General features: G+C 41.3%; 1 protein-coding gene across 2 annotated transcripts in view; it reads right to left on the reverse strand.

Moving 5' to 3' along the window:
* DOCK8 (dedicator of cytokinesis 8) overlaps positions 1–20,425 on the reverse strand; it is a 158,493-nt gene that overhangs the window by 93,200 nt on the left and 44,868 nt on the right. For both annotated transcript variants that reach the window (XM_068974285.1, XM_068974284.1), the window contains exons 11-12: positions 19,619–19,712; positions 18,726–18,888 (exon numbers count right to left, since the gene is read on the reverse strand). In XM_068974285.1, the coding sequence (XP_068830386.1) occupies positions 18,726–18,888; positions 19,619–19,712 (257 nt within the window). The remainder of the gene's footprint in view (positions 1–18,725; positions 18,889–19,618; positions 19,713–20,425) is intronic.

Consider the following 20,425-nt stretch of genomic DNA (forward strand, 5'->3'; position numbering starts at 1 on the left):
TGGGAAAAGGCACAGCGCAATTCAAACCCAGGTGCCCTGAAGCTCATACTAGATGCAGAGCCCATAACCACTGCTTCTTCTAAGAACAACAGTAAACAGTTTCTTTGGTCAACAACGAGGCTCACCAGAACTTTATCATAAGGTGGTCTTTTATTAAATTGTTTACAGGCACTAAAGGATGCTTCCCCAAGAGAATTATAAGAGTTCTTTTTTAAGTTTAAAATAACTTAAGGATGAGAGTGAGTACTGTCCCTTAAGGTATTAGATAGAGGTTTTGGTGTTTTAAATACATTGAGTGCAAATGAAGTTAGAAATCTCAGAGTTTAGCACCTGGTATAGTCTCCAAATTTTCCTTTCACCCAGAAATTTTATACCGTGTTATATAATCTCCATAATCTGCCTCACATACTTTTCTTTAGCATGAGAATGTTTATAAATACATGCATAAAAATAAAGTATTTGCTATGTCATGTCTTGTCATTCCACGGTCTCAGGCCATTAATTTATGTTTATTCCTATTTCTAATACTCTACAGTTTAGATGAAAGCACAAACTCACAAAGGAATCAGTGAAAAATGGAAAGGAGAAGAAAACCCCTCATGTGTAGGGTGAAGGGAACATTCCATCTTCAGAAATCAGAGCAAGAGAAATGGAATGCACAAATTGTTGTAGGATACCAGCCAGAGTCCACACAAGGCTGCCTGCCTCAGCACATGAATGGAAGGGGACTCTGGGAATGAGTCACAACAGCAGCTTGTGCCTCAGTCACCTCTGTGCTCCGCGCGCTAGGCTGCAATGTCTTGTATAAATGCTGGTATTGTATTCTGAACACTGGGGACCTCTACCCCTCACCTCCACAACGAGCAAATGCAGTTAAGCCAGAGACAAAATGTTACCATATTGTTTAGAAACACTACAACGATCCAACATGCTCTCTCCACACTCGTCACGTTAAATTAGCACACTCAAAAACAGAAATCGAATGAGAGAGAGAGAAACAGAAAACAAGAGCAAACTCTAGGACTTGTCATTATACCACTTTTAAAGACTTACGGGGATGGGGGGAGGAACTGTCGACACTTTCTCATTGATGGACTACAATTTGAACATCAAATCTGAGGTCTTTGTATAGAATACCTATTACAACTACAAAGAATCCGTCTTTGAACTTGAACTAACTAAATGTTCACAGCTCCTGTATTTCAGACTACCTTTTCTATTACATCAATCCCAATCCCTTCCTTTTTTTCCCCATCCTTTATGAGATAGATTAAAAGTTGTTCTTTAGTGAGAGCTTGGTAAGCCAGTGTTCTTATAAAATAAAGCAGGATCTCAAGCTGGGACAAAGAAAATGCTACCTTTTAGAAAGAGTTAAAAGCATCTGAGCTCTCCATAAAACCCACTTACTCGTTGAGGAAAAGTTCACTTAGTTTTCAATCACAAAAGACCTAAAGGGAAAGTTGGGATATTTATGGTCTTAGGTTTTATCTAGATGAGGTTCCCAATAAAAAGAATCACAAATACCCAAGCATTTGAAACATGATGGGGAAAACTGACTGCTTTAAGAAGAAAATAAATCTCTCTCCAACTTTGCTTGAAACATTTTTTTAAAGATACTTTGCTTAGCTGAAATTTTACCAGTTAAGATATCCACGTTACCAAATACTTTTTTGGAAACTCTGCTTAGCAGATTGAACATATTAAGTGGTTTATTTATCATTCACTCCCACTTTAGTATGAATTAGTTTACTCAGTTCCTACTCTTTCTACAAAAGGTTAGATTTACGGACTGTGGTGTGAGTGGAGAAAGGAAATAAGAAGTATGACAGGAGACTTCCCTGGTGGTCCGGTTAAGGCTCCTTGCTTCTGATGCAGAGGGCATGAGTTTGATCCCTGGTTGGGGAACTATGAACCCATATGTCACACACACACACACACACAAAAGGATTGCGGGGTAATTATTAACCGTGAGACACTGCTTTGGGGAAGATCCTCAGTTGCTTTGGGTGTGAAGGAGAGTGACAAAGTAACGGGAAGCTGGGCAAGTTCTCAAATCCAGATTTTTTTATTCCAAAATTTGTTCTATAACCTCCTTAAACTTGACACTGACAATATAGTCAAAATGTTCACTGGATAACTGCAGCTCTTCCAATTCCCAGCTAACACCACAGAATCCATGATGTGGTTTTAAGGTCTAAGTTATTTGTATATTCTTTGTAAGTCTCACTTAGGGAGGGCTCAGAAATTTGTTAAATAGGTCAAGCTTCAGTTGGTTTAGTAGAACACTGCTTTCAGTGGGTTTCTTTTTGGATGAAAAGAAAATACATTACATTATTTATTTAAATTAATGTAATGCAATATATTACATTAATTCTACACAAGCAGAGATCGGAACTACTTTAGCAATATATATTTCAGATATCTTGAAAAACTCTCCCTTCCACAGCTATATTTTGCATTTCACTCAGAAAATTGGAGTCTGGTGGGCTGCAGTCCATGGGGTCGCTAAGAGTTGGACATGACTGAAGCGACTTAGCAGCAGCAGCAGCAGAAAATTTATATAAATTATACATATACATATATATATATATATATACACACATACACATACATATAAATAGATGCTTCGGAGGTGAGTCGGTGGTGGGGTGTAAGGGGGTGCGGGGTAGATAACTGAACTGAACTGATAAATACATACATAGAAATCGATGCTTCAGAGGTGAGTCGGTGGTGGGGTGTAAGGGGGTGTGGGATAGGTAAGGTGCTACATGATGGGAAATAGGATAAATGACCCCATTCCTTAAAATTGGGTTGGCCAAAAAATTGGGGTTCTTTCCATAACATCTTACGGAACAACCAGAACGAAATATTTGGCTAACCCAATATATACAGCTTAGGGTTGTTTCCCCACTGCTCTGAATCTAAGACAACTTGGGAAATTTGCTTTAACCTGGGTGAAAAAAAAAAAACAAAAAACAAAACACGTCGTCCCATAGAATAGGCTTGTTTCTTTCGAGGGTGTGTTAGTGAGGGCTGGGGATGGGGACTCCTCTCACCTTAGAGGATATGTGAAGAAGCAGTTAATTTTCTATAGTGAGAATGTACTGCATATGTCCTAGAAATATACCAGGCTGACGGGAACACTCTCCACACGGAGCCTGGTCCTTAGCATTGGGGGAAGGAAACGACTTTTCCTCACCCACCTTCCCACCTCCCCACACTCCTTCAAATTCATACAACTGGAGTGCTTCATACAACTTCATACAACACAAATTCATACAACTTTTGGTAGCTTGGTTAAGAACTCTGGTTCAGTGCAGTTCAGTTCAGTTGTTCAGTCGTGTCCGACTCTTTGCGAACCCATGAATCACAGCACGCCAGGCCTCCCTGTCCATCACCAACTCCCGGAGTTCACTCAGACTCACGTCCATCGAGTCGGTGATGCCATCCAGCCATCTCATCCTCGGTCATCCCCTTCTCCTCCTGCCCCCAATCCCTCCCAGCATCAGAGTCTTTTCCAATGACTCAACTCTTCACATGAGGTGGCCAAAGTACTGGAGTTTCAGCTTTAGCATCATTCCTTCCAAAGAAATCCCAGGGTTGATCTCCTTCAGAATGGACTGGTTGGATCTCCTTGCAGTCCAAGGGACTCTCAAGAGTCTTCTCCAACACCACAGTTCAAAAGCATCAATTCTTCGGCACTCAGCCTTCTTCACAGTCCAACTCTCACGTCCATACATGACCACAGGAAAAACCATAGCCTTGACTAGACGGACCTTTGTTGGCAAAGTAATGTCTCTGCTTTTGAATATGCTATCTAGGTTGGTCATAACTTTTCTTCCAAGGAGTAAGCGTCTTTTAATTTCATGGCTGCAATCACCATCTGCAGTGATTTTGGAGCCCACCAAAATAAAGTCTGACACTGTTTCCCCATCTATTTCCCATGAAGTGATGGGACCAGATGCCATGATCTTCGTTTTCTGAATGTTGAGCTTTAAGCCAACTTTTTCACTCTCCTCTTTCACTTTCATCAAGAGGCTTTTTAGTTCCTCTTCACTTTCTGCCATAAAGGTGGTGTCATCTGCATATCTGAGGTTATTGATATTTCTCCCGGCAATCTTGATTCCAGCTTGTGCTTCTTCCAGCCCAGCATTTCTCATGATGTACTTTGATATAAGTTAAATAAGCAGGGTGACAATATACAGCCTTGATGTACTCCTTTTCCTATTTGGAACCAGTCTGTTGTTTCATGTCCAGTTCTAACTGTTGCTTCCTGACCTGCATATAGGTTTCTCAAGAGGCAGGTCAGGCGGTCTGGTATTCCCATCTCTTTCATAGTTTTCCACAGTTTATTGTGATCCACACAGTCAAAGGCTTTGGTGTAGTCAATAAAGCAGAAATAGATGTTTTTCTGGAACTCTCTTGCTTTTCCCATGATCCAGCGGATGTTGGCAATTTGATCTCTGGTTCCTCTGCCTTTTCTAAAACCAGCTTGAACATCAGGAAGTTCATGGTTCACGTATTGCTGAAGCCTGGCTTGGAGAATTTTGAGCATTACTTTACTAGCGTGTGAGATGAGTGCAATTGTGCAGTAGTTTGAGCATTCTTTGGCATTGTCTTTCTTTGGGATTGGAATGAAAATGGACCTTTTCCAGTCCTGTGGCCACTGCTGTGTTTTCCAAATTTGCTGGCATATTGAGTGCAGCATTTTCACAGCATCATCTGTCAGGATTTGAATTAGCTCCACTGGAATGCCATCACCTCCACTAGCTTTGTTCATAGTGATGCTTCCTAAGGCCCACTTGACTTCACATTCCAGGATGTCTGGCTCTAGATGAGTGATCACACCATCATGATTATCTGGGTCATGAAGATCTTTTTTGTACAGTTCTTCTGTGTATTCTTGCCACCTCTTCTTTATATCTTCTGCTTCTGTTAGGTCCATACCATTTCTGTCCTTTATTGAGCCCATCTTTGCATGAAATGTTCCCTTGGTATCTCTAATTTTCTTGAAGAGATCTCTAGTGTTTCCCATTCTGTTCTTTTCCTCTATCTTTGTACTGATCGCTGAAGAAGGCTTTCTCATCTCTCCTTGCTATTCTTTGGAACTCTGCATTCAGATGCTTATATCTTTCCTTTTCTCCTTTGCTTTTCACTTGTCGACTTCTCACAGCTATTTGTAAGGCCTCCCCAGACAGCCATTTTGCTTTTTTGCATTTCTTTTCCATGGGGATGGTCTTGATCCCTGTCTCCTGTACAATGTCACGAACCTCCATCCATAGTTCATGAGGCACTCTATCTATCAGATCTAGTCCCTTAAATCTATTTCTCACTTCCACTGTATAATCATAAGGGATTTTATTTAGGTCATACCTTAATGGTCTAGTGGTTTTCCCTACTTACTTCAATTTAAGTCTGAATTTGGCAATAAGGAGTTCATGATCTGAGCCACAGTCAGCTCCTGGTCTCGTTTTGCCTGACTATATAGAGCTTCTCCATCTTTGGCTGCAAAGAATATAATCAATGTGATTTCGGTGTTGACCATCTGGTGATGTCCATGTGTAGAGTCTTTTCTTGTGTTGTTGGAAGAGGAACTCTGGTAGCAGCTTCTAAAGCAGCTCTGGATGATGCTGGACTCCTGCGGCTCTTACCCTCCAAAGTTCCCTCCCCTTGAGAGTGGACTGGACCTAAGTGACTCATTTCTAACTAGAAACTTTTCTAATCTACTAATCTAAGTGAGATTACAGTACAAAAAGACTCTAGTTATATATTCTTACTCTCTCTTGCTTATTCTGAAGCCATCAATGTTGTGAGCTGCTCTACTGAGAAACCAATATAGCAAGGGATTCTAGGGGATCTCTTGCCAACAGCTAGTGAGGACTTAAGGCCCTTAGCTTAACAAACCAAGAGGAACTGAATACTGTTGTCAACTACAAACTGGCACTTGCCAAGATGGTTGCCAACGACTGAACAACAAGGGCATTCGCCATCTGCCTCTGCGGAGACTAAACCCTGCGCTCCTGAAGCTGCTGACCTTCAATACCAGCTGAGGGAGTTCAGGGTGGAGTAAGGCACTCTGTGCTCCAGGCAATCTGGTGGGACAGGTCTTCAGATAGATGTTTTGGGAACAGATTTTATGATCCCAATCCTTGCATCTTCTCATATCTAGAAAAGCACTAAATCCCTTCATGGTGACATTAGACCCTAGCAACAAACTTTTTGTAAAATGAATGCTTAATGGTATTCACTCCCCCTTCACCAAAACCTTATCCATTGACTTTCCCCAACTGCCACTTTTAGATGGTGACTGCAGCCATGAAATTAAAAGACGCTTACTCCTTGGAAGAAAAGTTATGACCAACCTAGATAGTATATTCAAAAGCAGAGACATTACTTTGCCGACTAAGATCCGTCTAGTCAAGGCTTATGGTTTTTCCTGTGGTCATGCATGGATGTGAGAGTTGGACTGTGAAGAAGGCTGAGCGCTGAAGAATTGATGTGTTTGACTGTGGTGTTGGAGAAGACTCTTGAGAGTCCCTTGGACTGCAAGGAGATCCAACCAGTCCATTCTGAAGGAGATCAACCCTGGGATTTCTTTGGAAGGAATGATGCTAAAGCTGAAGCTCCAGTACTTTGGCCACCTCATGTGAAGAGCTGACTCATTGGAAAAGACTCTGATGCTGGGAGGGATTGGGGGCAGGAGGAGAAGGGGACGACAGAGGATGAGATGGCTGGATGGCATCACGGACTCGATGGATGTGAGCCTGAGTGAACTCCAGGAGATGGTGATGGACAGGGAAGCCTGACGTGCTGCAATTCATGGGGTTGCACAGAGTTGGCCACGACTGAGTGACTGAACTGAACTGAACTGCCGCTTTGGAGCAGTCTCTCAGAGCTACCTGAGGTGCTGCCTCCAGGGCTGCAGTCCTCATTTTGCCCTGAATAAAACTTAACTCACAATTCTCAAGTTGTGCACTGTTTTTTTTAGTGGACACTGTCAAAAACCTCATGAGTGAGCTCAGAAGGGAATTCTCCTCTTGCTGACCCCTGGGGTGATCCCAACCTTGACTAACATCTTGACCATGGCCTTCTGAGAGCCCTGAGTCAGAGGCACTCAGCTAAAACACATCTGGATAAAATACAGAGGCTGTGAGATAACAACTGGCTGTTGTTTTATGCTGCAAAGTTTCAGCTAAGTAGCTAAAAGTAACTACTATGAGTATGTACATTTTTAAAAAGTATGTCAGGTATTCACTGATATTTAAATATGGGATTCCTTTAAAAATGCTTTATCTTGTAACATTTCTGTCTCTTAACTGTGTCTCAGGGTTATTATTGCTTCTCGATGGGATATAATGTCAATGACTACCTTGAGAAAATAGCCTTAATAGCAAAGTAGCCTCCATGGAGCCCATCCAATTACTAACTATAGAAACTTGAGCATTTAAAAATATATAAATAATTTTTCTTCAGCTCTCATTTTGATTCTGTTCACTGAATTAATTAATGTTTCTTAAAGAGGCTGTGACAGGTCAAATAAAAGTGAAGAAGAATGCTAAAAAGTACGTACCACAAATACCTTCCTTTTCCCTTGAAACATAAAAATTTTAATGAAAGATTCCCCCAAACAAAACAAACATTTCAACAATATTTGGCTTTGTGAGAGACTTAAAATTTAAGTTTAAAGATACCATTTTGATGCCAAATCTGGGTTACATTTTTAAAAAGGCCATGAGGCAGAACTGTCATGTGGAGAGCTAACATGAACCAACCTGCATGTTCTTTTGAGAGGCAGAAGGAGCACACTTTTTCCAGGCTTTGCAAATAGTTTCCTAAAACAAATCTGCCAACTGACAAAAATTCATACACATGTAACAAAACTTCCAAGTTTTGCTGTTGCTGAAACTGAATTTTTTTCTTTTGGTTTGAGGCAGAACCTTTATTAGTTCCCTACTCATTAAAAAAAAGAAAGCCAATGAATAAATCAACACTATTGTTTAAAATGCCTGATTTTAATATTGGCAGATGTCTTGGTTCATGTTGAAGAAAATATTGGAATTGGAGGAAACAGCAAGACTACTAAGAAATAAATTGTTCAGATGCCCCCAGTAACTTCTAGAAACATATCCCTGCTTTGGGTACTTAGTGAGGGAGAAGGCTTGTCTGGGTTTTGGAGCTGGCAGAACTTGCAAGGTCTCAGGTGACTGCAGGACAAAGTTGCACATGTGTCTTTCTATAGATCAACTCAGCTGTGAGCCATTCTGTTGTCTTTAGGAGGCTGGGGTTTGCCTCCAAGGAGAGGTAGTCATTCCTCCTCTTTGTCTCTCAGCACCAAGAATTGTGCCTGGCATACGGTAGGGACTCAAAAATACTGGTTAGGTGATTGCATCATCTTTACTCATAGGGTGAGAAGCACTGCTTAGGTGGCAAGATTTTCAAAGGAGAGGTAGCCTGCTCTATGACAGAGGGTGAGGAAAGAGGAGGGGAAGAGTTCTTGCTCCCATGCTCATACCAGGGTGACAAGTCCACAAGGAGCTGTACCTGTTCCCAGACCATTTGGAGGGTTGAGTAACAGCTGTTGTTATGACTTCACTTCTCCCTGACTTAGAAACAGAAACAGGCAGTGCTTTGTCTGCTGCTGGCTTAGGATACACAAGGGTTTCATGCTAGAGTCGGTTTCTTTTTTTTTTTTAATTTAAATTTATTTATTTTAATTGGAGGCTAATTACTTTACAATATTGTATTGGTTTCATTTCAACTAAACTTTGGGAGAAGACATTAGAGAGCATACCACAGAAGATGTATCCCGCTTGCGACTCTTGTGCCCAGAGCCCGAAATTAATCTAATGTTGTAAGTCACTCCTGCTTCAATTTAGAAAAGGATGTTCTAAAGTCCAGAAGGGAGAGGATATATATATACATATGCCTTTTCATTTTGCATACAGTAGAAACTTTACAACAGTGTAAAACAACTATACTCCAATAAAAATTAATTTTTAAAAAGCATCTTCTGTTGTTAAATAAATAAATAAAAATAAAAAATGTATTTCCAGGAAAAGATGAGAAAGGGTCTTTGAGATGGTCTTATTATTAAATATATAATTATTAGCCTAGGCATGGAAATCTCTTAAAAATCATTAAAATGAGCCATTAAGTTGAGGAACTCAAGTTCACTCAACTTTTATCTTCACTAAACTGTAATATTTATATTTTCACATGGTTCTTAGTTTACATTTTACATGGTTCTTAGTTTACATTTTGAAGGCTGTCAAACGAACAACATTAAAGAGGCGAGTTGGAATAGCACAGTTTTGAAAGCTTTATAACCTTTCTGGATTTTAGTCCAGTGGAAAAATGAAATTCATTTTTTAATTATAAAAGGTACATGACATGTGATTGATAAGCCCTGGTTTTTTAAAAAATTACCTTCTTACACTGTCAAAACTCAGCTGTTCCCTACTCATTGTTCTATTTTACTTTGTGCTGTGGGACCAGTCTGAACTGCCCTCACCCAAAACCCCAGGGCATTCTGGCTTCTGCAGAGAGAGGCCAAGGGCAGACTGTCTGAGACCTTAAAACCACAGGACATACATTATGTGAGAGATGGCAAAATACGTGAGAGATGGCAAAATACTTCATGGGAAGAGTGGCTCTATAAAGTACACAGGAAAGTGAGAACAAAGAATTAAAAACTGAACAGTAGAGAAGATTCCTCCCTCCCCCAAATGGCAAAAGAAATAAGATGGAACAATTCCCCGAAGGATGGCTCATCAGAAGACAAGCCACTTCAAAGAGCTAATTTTAAAATAATAATTTAAAAAAACTCACAGAAGTAGGGAAATCAAAGAAAGAAGGCCTTTTGAATTTTAGGAAGATGCTTCTAATCTAGGCTAACTCATCATCATCAAAAGCAGGCCCAGATTCATTGTCCTTTTATCACCCTTTCTCTGCTGCTTCTGCTCCTACCAACCTTACCTTCCCACCCCATGTAAAAACAGGATGCTTCATGAACCTTCCTGCTGAAATCTATGTAAAGGATCGCTGGGGGAAAAAGAAATGACATACATGCCACGTGAATGAATAGAGCAGGATTTTTTGTTAGGACAGTTGTTTACAGGCAGTAACACTAAAGCATGATGGACTCAAAGTGAATGAGTATAAACTATAGATTAACGGGGCTTCCCTGCTGGTTCAGTGGTTAAAAAAATAATCCACCTGCCAAGGCAGGACACACACGTTCGATCCCTGATCTGGGAAGACTGCGCATGTCTCGCGGCAGTTAAGTCCGTGTGCCACAACCTCTGAGCCTGAACTCTAGAGTCTATGAGCTGCGACCACGGAAGCCTGCACGCCCTGGCGCCCGAGCTCTGTGACGAGAAGCCACCGCAATGAGAGGCACTGCAACTAGAGAGTGGCCCCTACTTGCTGCAACCAGAGAAAAGCCTGCTCAGCACAGCAATGAAGACCAAGCACAGCCATAAATAAATACATTATATAATAAAACGATGGGGAGACAGTTATGGAATCAATGACATCAGTGTACACATTCTTTTATTTTTATATTTGAAGCAGGGAGGGGAGGATGTGTAAGTATGCATAATGAACTACAACCCCCAAATGAGATTTTACTCTCTCTATACCACAGGGTATATTTCTGCAGCCTCCTATCCAGCACATCTTTCAACAAAGTGCCAGATTTCTAAGGTATGACTTATGATGAAAGAAGCTGACAGGGTAAGAGAAAATTCTTTGCAAAAAGTGCCAACAGTGATGTCTTGGGACACTGGAATACTTTCCCAGTCTTTCTTGGCCCTACGCCTCAAGGGCAAAAAACAAAATGCCTGTTTTCCTTTAATAAACCATGACTCCATCTGCTTTGGAATGGAAAAGATACCTAGGTGGGTCTCAATCTAGAAAGTGAGTAAATTCTGCCCTCAAGTGGCTACATGTTGTACTGCAACGAGACCGTGGCAAAACCTGACATCGTTGCTAGGTAATCTTAGGTAATCAGTTCCCTCCGGGGGTGTTTTCATTCTTCTAAAAAAGACGACTGAATTTTAGAGCAAAGCTTCAGAAAAGTGGGGATTGTGCTCCTGACTTATTATTGAGACCAATTTGCCAGAGAAAAGTGTGGGAATTTAATTATCTGGATAATTTTGGCACCAGGAATTCACTTAATTCAAATGATTAGATTTTGCCTGGGCTATCACCACTACCTCTTTAAGAAAGTGTTTCTTTATAATAAGCTTCGTGTTCCACAAACAACTGCCTTCTAAGTCTAGAAAAAATCAAGGATTCAGTTTTGGGGCTGTCTTACAGCTAAAACGGGGTTAGACATTTCTTTAAAGGGTGAAGGGCTTCCCTGGTGGCTCAGACAACAAAGAATCTGCCTGCACTGTGATATACCAGGGTTCGATCCTTGGGTTGGGAAGATCCCGTGGAGAAGGGAATGTCAAACCACTCCAGTATTCTTGCCTGGAGAATTCCATGGACAGAGAAGCCGGGTGGGCTACAGTCCATGAGGTCGCAAAGAGTCTCACATAACTAAGTGATTAACACTTTCACTTCACTTTAAAGGGTGAAAAGTAAGGAATTCATACAATAAATATATTTGCACATGTGTGAAAGTTTATATGAGGTTCTTCATTGTAACATCATTTATAATGTTAAAAGATCAACAGCAGCTTAGATCCTCGTTAGTCTGGGGTTAAATGAATTGTCATAGACCCATATGATGAGATTTAGTGCAGGCATAAAAAAAAGTGCAAGGTTATTCTCTATTCATATAGAAGTACTCTCCATAATACAGTGTTCAGTGAGAAACCAAAGTGTGAAAATTATGTTATACTTGCGTTCTGAGGAAAAATGCAGGGTTGTACTGATTTGTACATACATAGCTTATTTCTGTAAGGATAAACAAGAAACTGATTTTTTAAATGGCTGTTTCCCAAAATAGGATTGAGCTGTGAACTGTACATAATTTTCACCTGTTTTGTTCACTAGTATTTCTCCAGTGTCTAAAAAGGGCCTGGAACATTGAAGGCATTCAATAATATTTGTGGAAAAAAATGAATAAAATCAAATATATATACATATATACACACACAGAGATACACACACAAATAGACTATGGCCAAGGAGGGGAATTGTACAGCTGGAGGTCAAGCATGGTAGAGAGAATTTTCATTGTGCTTTCATGTACTTTTAAAATATTGAACTATTAGAATAGGTTACCTATTCCAAAGTAAAATTCAAACAACTGAAGAAACAAATAAGGATGGGGAGTTATTATTTGGAATAGTTATTTAAGTAAGGCATTGTTTTGATGGTGATTTAGACAGGGTCAATCACATCATAAAACTATGAATCACTGATTAGCAATAACCCTGGAATACTTACAGCATCTGAGGAGCATTACACCATAAAAAAAATTGTCCTCACAGGGAGAGGTTTTCTGGGTGTTTCAAATTCCTTACAAATACTTGCTCTTTGCCAAAGCCATCTACCTGGGATCCAGGCGTATGGTTTCAAGGTCAGGAGGATTAGGTTGCAAGGAGCCCTCCCTCAGTTCCCAGTGACTTGATTCCCTGAGGGCCCCTGGACGGCTCCAAGGAGTAGAAGAATTCATTAACAGTGACCACGAAAGGGAGGGAGGAGAGGCTTTGATTCTCAAAGCGGGGTGTTACACCCTTAAGGCCTTCCCCAGACCTCCTGGATGGGAGCTTCCAGGAAGGGCTGGACACCTGCATTTCTATAAAGCTCTACAAACTAACTCTAAGGCACACTATCCTTCTGCCCCCACCCCCAAGACGGAAAAGATCCACTCCGGACAGAGACACAAGTGGGCTCAGATTGGACAAAATGAAGTTCCCCTCAAGGATGCCATCCATTCTCCATTCCCTGACTCCTTCCTCAACACCTCACCCACAATTACTTCTCATTGCTTCCTTTCCTTAGAAATGCTATTCACTAAATTTTAACTCTAGTTCGTCATTCAAGACCAGTTTGCACATTTATCCTATGCCGTTCTATTTTGCCGCGTAGGATGCAACCCTGGGAGCATTCCTCAGAATGCCACTGTGATTCGGGAGGCACCTCCCTGTTAGACCAGAGAGCAGGCGAGCTTTGAGAATGCAGACTTGTAGTCCGAGAATATTCAGCTAAAAAGGAGGCAGCCTGAAAACAGCTAATTATCCATCAAAGAAATCATGTTCTAACGGATATGCTGGTTCTCAGCAAGCACAGTCCTCCACAGTGAGTCTGATAATTGGATAAAAAGACCTCAGAGGCTCTTGGGGGCTGGGATGAGAGATGAAAACACACTTTATGTGGATTTCTCTAATATAATCACCAGTTACAGGGACGGCAAGGAACTTAACAAGCTCATTACAACCTCAGCGCCTGTGATCTCCCCACAAACCCCTGTAACAGCCAGAGGATAAAACTCCCTTAAAGCCCTCGCGGGGCCTTGGCCTCAGCCCACAGGGTTTTCATCCTGCCCCCATCAGCAAGCAGCTGGCGTCTCCCGTTACCAGCTGCTGGGCCACATGGAAAATAAGTCAGGAGTTGGTTCAGACATGTTCTTGGCCTAACAACCAGTATTTTCTTAATCTTGGCATGGAGAAAAGAATGCCAAACTCAGAGTTGGATAATCTGTTTATCAACCTAATTTTTCCAGCTGTTCTGCTCTGCTTTCAGAATGACTGTCCTTTTTGTGATTTTTGAAAAAGCTCTGGTGAGGGTCTGCTTCGGGACAGGCTTGTCTGACCCACAGAGGCTGCCCATGGCACTGTGGAAGCCCCAGCCCCTAAGATGTTGGCCATTCCTGGAATGGGTACTTTTGGCTCTAGAAGTTCATCTCTTCCTCAGAGCAAGTGTTTGTTTTATGCGTGATCAACCCTCCTTGGTTCATGGGGATGCTTCCACAGCCGGGCCCAGTTCTTTTATAACTGGCCTATCAATAGATTATTTCTCAAAACAATCTGCATAAGGGAGGGAGGGCAGGGCAGCAGCCACAGAGAATACAGCATGAATGGTGCCCATAGTGGGCAACACTGTGACCCTGATTGAGGGTACCTGGAGGGGCAGGGCTGTTAAAAGAGGCACTTAAAGAGGTCGGAGGACAGGGAGACTGAGGGCAGGAAGGCAGCTCAGTCTATCCCAGACCAATTTTATTTGAGGCTACTCCTTTAAGAGAGGCAAAGAACCTGAGTTCTATTCATATGATATTAAGCAGAAACCCTAACCACCTGAGAATCCTGTAAAATCTGACTCTAGCCACAACTCACACTTAAGGCCAGACACCTGCCGTGCATCCATGTAATAGCTCCCTCCCACTCAAGGGAGCTCTGAAGCTCATGCAAAAGGTACACAAATTGGAAAGCTGAATCCTGGCTTTGTCACCTTGTCATTCCTTGCTTGCTCCAATACATATATTCTCCGCCAGTGTCAGGTAGACCAAATTTCTATGTGAAGCCGTATTTCAAATTTATGAGGTAAATCCACCATCAAACAAAGAATTATTCCCAAGTTGATCTGCTTGGTAAATTTTAATTTTCATTTATTTGATTTCCTTAAAAGGATACCAAAAACGACTAGAATTACAGACATGGAAATAACAAGATCAGCAGGAAGAGCTACCCTACCTACCATACTCTTAGATAACATCTAGAAAAACAGGAATTGCCATCCCTACTGAAATAATTTTGGAAAATTCTTAAAGAGAGAATACCAGACCACTTAACCTGTCTCCTAAGAAACCTGTATGCAGGTCAGGAAGCAACAGTTAGAACCTTACCTGGAACCTTATACAGAACCTTACATGGAACAACTGACTGCTTCAGAATTGGGAAAGGAGTATGACAAGGCTGTATATTGTCACCTTGCTTATTTAACTTATATACCTCATGTAAAATGCCAGGTGGATGAAACACAAGCTGGAATCAAGACTGCCAGGAAAAATGTCAACAACCTCATATTTGCAGATGATACCATCCTAACGGCAGAAAGCGAGGAGGAACTAAAGGGCCTCTTGATGAAGGTGAAAGAGGAGAGCGAAAAAAACTGGCTTAAAACTCAACATTCAGAAAACTAAGATCATGGCATCCCGTCCCATCACTTCATGGCAAATAGAAGAGGGAAAACTGGAAGCAGTGACAGATTTAGTTTTCGTGGGCTCCAGAATTACAGTGGATGGTGACTGCAGCCGTGAAATTAAACAACGCTTGCTCCTTGGAAAAAAAACTATGACAAACCTAGACATATTTAAAAGCAGAGACATCACTTTGCCGACGAAGGTCCATACAGTCAAAGCTATGGTTTTTCCAGTAGTCATGTGTGGATGTGAGAGTTGGACTATAAAGAAGGCCAAGTGTCAAAGAATTGATGTTTTTGAATTATGGTGCTGGAGAATGCTCTTGAGAGTCCCTTGGACAGCAAGACCAAACCAGTCAATCCTAAAGGAAATCAACCCTGAATATTCACTGAATGGACTGATGCTGAAGCTGAAGTTCCATTACTTTGGCCACCTGATGCAAAGAGCTGACTCACTGGAAAAGACCCTGATGCTGGGGAAGATGAAGGCAAAAGTAGAAGAGGCCGGCAGAGGATGAGATGGTTAGACAGCATCACCAACACAATGGATGTGAATTTGAGCAAACTCAGGGAGATAGCAAAAGACAAGGAAGCCTGATGTGCTGCAGTCCACGGGGTCACAGAGTCAGACATGACTTAGCGACTGATTGACCACCACCTGCTACTGACATCATAAAGAGGTTTAGAGACCTTTGTCTGAAAGGAGACTTTGACTTAAAGAGGAGGGGACAGAAAAGGCATGAGGTTACAGTTTCAACAAAAATGAGAAGATGAGATCACCAAGGGTAAACTGAGTCAGCTTCCCCGTTTGACTTGGGTTCAGATCTGACTTGAGTCTCTCGTTTCTGTTTTGCGAAATGGGAGTGGTGATAGAAGAATTATTCTAGGACGGGGTTACTGTGAAGACCAACCTAATCAAAACCACTACAAAGCATATGTAGACTAAAGACACACTAAAAATTTAACAACAGCATGAGAAATTCAGACAAGACGCTCTCTCAGTTCTTTAACATTTTCACATAGTAAGATTCTGAGCCAAGTTTACCATAAATTCTCCTTCCTTAAACAAGATATAAAATATGGTGGTGTGGGAGCCAAAAGAAGACCAAAGCTAAAGAGAAGTATTGTGTTCTATCACTCCTGAACAGAGACCTGGTTTTTAATGGGGTGGCTTTGGCATTTCCACAGTGCACAGAATAGCTAAAGAATATTTACTTTGCACTTGTGGGTCTGTTTCTCATGATGCCAAGCTGGGTGCATAGTAATCCGTTCAGACTTGTCCTCCTCGGCACTCCTACACTTCTGAATCAGTAGGCGCACTAATGCATTCTGAGTCCTGCTGTGATGTAATTAAGGATAATGTTTGCAGCAAGGAGTACAGAGAGTTGTAAATGTCTCCCATGGGTGATTAAATGCTGAGGGAAAGTCGAATAACTATAGAATTCATTTGGTTCGAGTTTATTCCTATGCCAGGAGCATTCTGTTTTCCAGTTATAGGATAGGTTTCTGAAAAGATACACTCAGCATCCATAAGCAGACATCCTCATCTCCCTCTAGGGAATGGAGACCAGAAACTACTACATCCCAGGAACGTTTATCTATCTAGGAGAGAGACTTGGGGATCAGAACTCTCTTACACTGCGGGCATGACTGCTAACTGACACAGCTTTGTTGTTTTTTTGTTTTTTTTTGTTTTTACTTTACAATACTGTATTGGTTTTGCCATACATTGACATGAATCCGCCACGGGTGTACATGAGTTCCCAATCCTGAACCCCCCTCCCACCACCCTCCCCATATCATCTCTCTGGGTCATCCCAATGCACCAGCCCCAAGCATCTTGTATCGAACCTAGACTGGCAATTTGTTTCTTACATGATAGTACGTGTTTCAATGCCATTCTCCCAAATCATCCCACTCTCTCCCTCTCCCACAGAGTCCAAAAGACTGTTCTATACATCTGTGTCTCTTTTGCTGTCTCGCATACAGGGTTATCATTACCATCTTTCTAAATTCCATATATATGTGTTAGTATACTGTATTGGTGTTTTTCTTTCTGGCTTATATTTCACTCTGTATAATCGGCTCCAGTTTCATCCACCTCATTACAACTGATTCAAATGCATTCTTTTTAATGACTGAGTAATACTCCATTGTGTATATGTACCACAGCTTTCTTATCCATTCGTCTGCTGATGGACATCTAGGTTGCTTCCATGTCCTGGCTATTATAAACAGTGCTGTGATGAACATTGGGGTACACGTGTCTCTTTCATTTCTGGTTTCCTCGGTGTGTATGCCCAGCAGTGGGATTGCTGGGTTATAAGGCAGTTCTATTTCCAGTTTTTTAAGGAATCTCCACACTGTTCCTGACACAGCTTTGGAAACAAGCATGTAAATAAAACTGAAACTATATATTACTGTGCTCCAATAATTTCACTTCTAGGCACATTGCTTAGGGAAGTTTTCATATATGTGCACAGAGACAAAAAGACAAAAATTCTCACTGCACAGTGTTTACAAGAGCCCAACACTGAAAAAAATATCAATACAAAAATAGGAAATAGATAAAAATATGGCCACTTTACAAAAAGGAACACTCTATAGTAGTTTAAAAGAATGACAAAACAAAAATACACAAAACTATGAAATGTCATTTCTAGTGGAGAAAATGTACTTATTATAATATTCTTCTCTTCATTAAAAAAATCTTCTCAAAATAAAAGTATATGAGCAGCAATACTTTTGGCAGATGGATGCTGACAAGCCCCCTCTGAGCCCCCATGTGAAGGACCTCCGAGAAACTGAAACCTAACCTTTGGACCTTTACTGCCTTAGCTCCATGCTATCCAATATGGTAGCCACAAGCCACATGTAGCTACTTGAATTTGAATTCAAATTAATTAAAGTTAAATAAAATGATAATTTTAGTTCCTACACTGCAGTGGGTACATTTCAAATGCTGAAATGGCCACGTGTGGCTAGTGGCTACCATATAGAACATGTCTATCATTCCTCTAAATTCTATTGACAGAGCAGATCTTGAGCTAAAAACCTGTCTTTCAGATAACCTGAACGCTTTTAGTCATTGCCCTTTCCCCAATATGTCCTTCTGCCCATAGGAAAACCAAGGTAATGACTTAGGAGGATTTTTTTTTTGTTTCCGGAAGGAATGCTGCTGCTGCTGCTGCTAAGTCGCTTCAGTCGTGTCCGACTCTGTGCGACCCCATAGATGGCAGCCCACCAGGCTCCCCTGTCCCTGGGATTCTCCAGGCAAGAACACTGGAGTGGGTTGCCATTTCCTTCTCCAATGGAGGAAAGTGAAAAGTGAAAGTGAAGTCGCTCAGTCGTGTCCGACTCTTCGCGACTGCGTGGACTGCAGCCTACCAGGTATGTCCACTATAATTCTATATTTCAATTATAACTGAAGTAACATTTTCTTGTGGGAAAAAAAACCTGAGATAAATCATCTTTAGAAAGTGATCCAGCCATTATCTATAATTTTGTAAGCATCATATTTCATTTCCCCAAAACTTAGCAAGTAGGAAAACAGATCAAAGAATGATGAAAGTATTACCAAACAAGACTCAAAATTTTAGTTCAATGGATTTCCAAGAGCCTTAATTTCTTACCTGTACACAGTATGAGGGACATATACTTCTCGGATTGGAAACTCCAGTATCTCTTTGTGTGGGCGTCCCCGGTTTTCAGGAAAGGGCCTCACTGGCAGCATTTCAGGAGTCAGACAGCAATTGATGGTCTCTGGAGCCAGAGCTATCTCCAGTCTGAGCAAGCCTAAATTTGGGAAGAAAATAGGCCTGTTTTAGTGAAGATGTCATATACAAAGGATCAAGAAAGACTGCTATACTGTATTTCTTTTATGAAAATCAAGGTAAGTTGTACAAGTATGAGAATTTTGGAATGCTCAGATAATTTCCTATAGTTTGAGAAAAAGCATGTCATGATGATTTTTGAGATTTGGTTTCTAGAACTTAAAAAAGTAAGAAACTGTAAAAATGAGTAAGAACATTAGAGGATCTTTAAAGTCCCTTCTAGAACTACCACACCATAAGTGCATAATTCAGTAATTTCTCTTCATCACAAGCACTAAAAATTGGTAATTTTCACAGAGGGTTCCCTGGTACCCCCAGGGAGCTGCAAAAGTGCCTCAGGGGCTGTCAGGCTGAGAGTAAGGAGGGTACCTTAGCATCTCACCTTCCACCAAAGCATCTCACCGTTTTCTTACGCTAAGAGTTCCATACAATATGATAAAAGAGGCGTCTCTGTTCATACAATTATCTGATTTTCTGAGTGAGCAATCAAATATAAAGCATGAGGTTTATTTACGGAAACAACCCTTTAATAAAATAGAAAGCATTAACAGATTTGCCCCCAGAACTAGACCTTAACTCCTAATGCAAAATCCTATATTTCCCTTGACAAAAAAAACTGCAGCATTACATGAATGAAGTGCCTAGTCCTAAATAGCTTTGGCATCAGAGAGGATAAAGACAGCCAGTCACACCTGGAATTGACTTGACTCTTCTCTGTAGGGATGAAGATCTTTTGTAGTCAGCTAAAAACTTGAATAAGTCTTCATCACTGAGGCGATCTCCCTCCTGCCAAGAGAGAAGTCAGGCTTAGTGTAGATGCATCATGGACTCCTGCGGTTGGGACCAAGTTCTCTAACGTGTCTTTCATAGATATGAGGCAACTCTGAAACCATGAGTCATCCTCTTGTCAAATACGATTTCTCTACCACTCCCAGCTCACTCTGGCTCTTCGGTCCTCCTGGGGACCCGTCTTCTACTGCATTTCTGAGGACCACTGAGGATCTAGGCCAAAAGCTACCCCCCATATAACTCAACCCACTGATACTTGTTCACTCCCTGGAACAAAACAGACGAAGTCTGTATCTTTCTTCACAGAGCTGAAGATGGAGAGAGCATCTTTCTATCTGTTTCCTCATGTTTTTCATGTATCAAATATCCTCATATTTTTCACATTCGTTTTGGCTAAGAAAGCTAAGCATAAACACTACCCTCCATTTGCCTGCATGGGACAGGCATGCTGCCAAGGGATGTATGTGAGCAAGTTCCGATCCTTACAGCAGCCCAGTAAGGAAGGTAGGTAGGGAGGTGTGTCCTATTCCTAAGTACAGATGAGAAAACTCTGACTTAGGTATGTCAAGTACCTTGCCTCCCAAGGCAACACAATTGTGAATATTCCCCCAATAGAGATCCTTTCAGTTCCCTGTGAGCTCTATCATGAGGCATGGCATACAGAAACCTCAGTATTTCTTCTGCATTTCAGTTACCATAACCCCTTGTTT

The sequence above is a fragment of the Capricornis sumatraensis genome, chromosome 6, assembly GCF_032405125.1.
Source record: "Capricornis sumatraensis isolate serow.1 chromosome 6, serow.2, whole genome shotgun sequence".
Classification (NCBI taxonomy): Eukaryota; Metazoa; Chordata; class Mammalia; order Artiodactyla; family Bovidae; genus Capricornis; species Capricornis sumatraensis.